This window comes from Callorhinus ursinus, unplaced genomic scaffold, assembly GCF_003265705.2.
Source record: "Callorhinus ursinus isolate GAN/ISIS: 27379988/994484 unplaced genomic scaffold, GSC_fseal_2.0 scaffold54, whole genome shotgun sequence".
Classification (NCBI taxonomy): Eukaryota; Metazoa; Chordata; class Mammalia; order Carnivora; family Otariidae; genus Callorhinus; species Callorhinus ursinus.
In genome coordinates this window covers 5,868,813-5,872,565 of record NW_027397116.1, presented here as the reverse complement: position 1 = coordinate 5,872,565, position 3,753 = coordinate 5,868,813, and the positions used below count along the sequence as shown (strand labels likewise).

General features: G+C 55.8%; 1 protein-coding gene across 1 annotated transcript in view; it reads left to right on the top strand.

Moving 5' to 3' along the window:
• The window catches only part of CUNH1orf115 (chromosome unknown C1orf115 homolog), a 9,894-nt gene extending 6,677 nt beyond the window's left edge, over nucleotides 1–3,217 (top strand). The window contains exon 2 of the mRNA XM_025892096.2: nucleotides 788–3,217. Within this exon, the coding sequence (XP_025747881.1) occupies nucleotides 788–907 (120 nt within the window). The 3' untranslated portion in view covers nucleotides 908–3,217. The remainder of the gene's footprint in view (nucleotides 1–787) is intronic.
• Nucleotides 3,218–3,753: the final 536 nt, after the last annotated feature.

Below are 3,753 nucleotides of genomic sequence, written 5' to 3'. Positions count from 1 at the left end.
GGGGGGTGGGGTGGGCAGCACCATCGATATGAGTGGGCGGGGGGGGGGCGCTGTGCTTCCTGTTGCCATTCCATTTGAATCCCTGGGATGTCCCCTGTCCAGCACCAGGCCCTACAGAAAAGGAGTGGATAGCGAGAAAGCAGGGCGTAGTCGTTACCTTCAAGGGGTTAATCATTGTACTGGAGGATGCAGCAGTCCGAGAATAGTGGGAGACTCTGGAGATGGGTGCAGGTTGGACAGGAATCTGCCCTGGAGATAGAGGGTCGGCAGGGTGGGCTTTCAGATAAAGGTGAAGGGAGGGACACTAGGCCCAGCTTCCAGAAGATGCAGTGACTGGGCTGGAACAGAGAAGAGTACGCTTTGGCTTAACAATAAAACCAGGGGCGCCTGGCTGGTTCAGTCAGTAGAGCACGTACGGGACTCTTGATCTCAGGGCCCTGAGTTCAAGCCCCTGGTGGGCATGGAGCCTCCTTTGGCAACAAAACCGGTTTGGTTTTAGAGCTAGCAGCCTCACTACTGTCGGCTTTCACCTCCCTGGCCAGTGGTCCAGTGGCAGCCCCTGGGTCATCCTGGGGGAGCATCTAGCACGGGACCCATGGGGCGCTGACCTCTGAATCAGGACATCCAAGCTATCTGGAAGTGTGCAGCGCTTGAAAGTACTTTGCAAGATGATTTGCCCTGAGAGAATGCGGCAGAATGGTCCTTTACGTAGGTCACCATGGCGTGTGAGGGACTACAGCGTTGCCTAACACGCCCCTTTGCTTTTCTCTTCTCTCCTGAAAAACAGAATGTTGGGAAGGTGGTCACCAAGGGATGCCGCTACGTGGTCATCGGCCTGCAAGGCTTCGCTGCGGCCTACTCTGCCCCGTTTGGAGTAGCCACCAGCGTGGTCACGTTCGTCCGCTAGTGGGAGCTGCGGGGGCAGACTCACCAGCACGGATGGAAGCTCCGCTCTGGGACCATCTCAGACCTGAACCCACAGAATCCTTGGAGGAAATCAATGTCTTTCCTTGTTGCATTGGATGAATGTTAGGAATGGAACGTCCCTGCCCGTCCGCTGAGCTTTTCTCATGACTCTAGGACGCCTGTGGCTCCGATGGACAATCCCGCAGAGAATCAGGCCCATGTTAGGTTTGGGGTTACAGTGTGCAAACACCGAAGGCTTCATGCGGAGGTGGCAGGGGGCTGGCCCGGAGGCAGACACCTGGCAGACGGGAGCACTCTGGGTGGGTAGTGGAGGGGTGATTACAAGGCGGGACGGGGATTTTGACGATTTGTTATGTTCTGGAAGGGTCGCAGGCTGACATGGCGCTCACAGCCCTTGGCTGCCTCGGTTCTGGGGCCAGCAGAGAAGCTGTTTGTCATGTGCCCCAGCTCCTTTCTCCACCCCTTTGTCACCAGGGGTATAATTATGGGCTTGAGAAGAAGGAAGGAAGGAAAATCTCTTTGAAGGTGGGGATGCTTTGAAAACTGTTGATGACGTGTGTGACTGTTTAAAGCAGATAAAGCTTGTGATCCCCCCCTGCCCTCCCCTCCGCCCACCCCCCCAGTGACAGGAATGTGTTGCTGGCCTGGTGGGAGGAAGGGGGCGCAGAGGCAGGCCGGTGTAGTGTAGAGGTGGCTGGAGGGAGCCATGCCATGGGGCCCGGGCCAGGCCAGTGGCTGGCCGATGGCCGGGCCTCCTGACTCAGCTGCCAGGCACCATCACCGACTGCACCTAGCCACCCAGAGGCGTTTTGTCTTGGGAGAGAGGGAGACGTGGTGCCTGGCAAGGAAAGTGTGTGATTTAGAGAAGGAACCAGTAAGTAGGAGACAGGTGTGCTGGAAGTAGAAAGATGGTGGACAGGAGGAGCGGAAGGTGGGGAGCCAGGCCTGGTTTATCAGCCCTGGGAAACCTTAGGTGGGCTGGGCTTGCAGCTCCGGGTAGGGACCAGGGATGCTGGGGGGCTAGGGGTGCCATGGCTGGTGCTGAAAGTCCCCCTGGGGCCCATGAGCTCTCGCTGGCTGCCTTTTGTAGCATCCTTTCCTCTTTGGGGCTGCCAAGCTGGTCCGCATCTCACCTGGATTCAGAGCTCAGTGCCGCATGGGTCCTGGGCTGGACACTCCACCCGGGATGACCCAGGGACTGCCATTGGATCATTGGCCAGGGAGGGGAAAGAAAGAGGAGGCTCCTCTTACCGTACCCCTCCGCCAACCCCCGTGATAGGCCCCTGTTCGGACTGTTGCCAGAATATCCAGAAGCCCAAATAGTTGTTGCTGATCAGTCTGTAGGGTGGGCGGCAGCACCTGCGTGTTGCCCTGAGCAGTTCCCCAGGCCTTGGCAGAGGAGGCCTCGGTGCTCATGCCTCACCGGTCAGGCCAACCAGGTGGCACCAGAACGTGGAGAAGGTGACTGGGGAAGACAGACAGATGGACAGAAAAAGGAACCGGTGTAGGAGAGAGTTGTAGCTAGACATTCTGGAGGCTCAGGTTGAAGATGAACTTAGATCCAGTTCTGCATCATTAATATTTGTGAGGAAAAGAGAAAACAAACGGTCTTGTTTTCACTCAAATGCTGAAAGAGGATAACAGCTGGCCTGAGCACACTGAGACTCGGGGAAAAGAGACCAAAGTGGGAGGAAAAGCCAAGCAGAGTTTAGTGGGAGAGCCAGACCTCTGCAGCCCACAGGTGACAGGAGGAGGCAGCCTGTGAGGGGCTCGGAGCATGTCCCTCCCTGGCGGCCCAGGGATGCTGACCCGCCCTGGAGAAGTCTGCTGAGTCCCCTCGGAGGAACGGAAGTGTGACCCTGGAAGGGACCAGAGCTGCCAAGGCCTGTCCGGTGAAGACCTTCCCCATCCCATCCCCAAATTGGAGACACTATCAGGCCAGGTATATTTGGCCCAGAAATTGGAATCGTCTGATTAAGAATCAGCCTAGAAATGTCATCAGTCAGAACCTCGCAGGGATTGTCCCGGGAGCCAGATGCCTGTGTACAGAAGATGACCTTGTCCAAACTCCCAGAGGGTTCGTTTCCCCCGGGGACAGGGCATCCGTGTTGCAGATTACCTTTTTGCCTGTTTCTCTGTCTTCAGTTTTTTTTTTTTTTCTTTAAATATCCGGGTCCACACCCTACTGAGAATTGAGTTTCAGAGCTTTGCCTTTACACGCTTGACCAAGAAGCTTCTTTTGTATCCTTTTCCTGGTCTATAATGTAAATAAAACCCTCAATTTGTGGAACGTGTCTGTGTGTGAAGTTTTTCTCCCCCTCACTTTCCAGCCTTGCTTGAGGTTCCTGCAGCGTCCCGCCAAGGCTGACTTCACACGGGGACCTCCCTGGGGCACCCAAGCCACCACGAGGAGCCCAGTGCTGCCCCAAGGCCCAAGGGGAGGGAAAGGGTCCGCGATTCATCTGGAACTCTGCTTAGGTCTTAAGGAGGGGAAGGGGGGGCGGTTCTCAGGAAACCCAGCAGAATAGGGTTCAGCTGAGACTCCTGTCTCAGCTCCTGCATTTGTTGGAAGTGAACATTTCCAGAACGTCCAATAGTTGAAAACTGACTGCTGTGCCCCGGAGCCAAAATAGGTAGCTTGAAGACAGAGTCTGGGTTTATTACTTTGCCAGGCAAAGGAGACTGCAGCTGGCTAGTGCCTCCAAGACTGCAAGCCCACCCAGGGTAAAAAGGCTGAGGAGTCTTAGAGAAAAACGCAGGATCGGGGCAGATTCAATAGGAATCTGTTTACCCTGTCTTCAAAATGGCTCTGGCCATCGGAGTGTT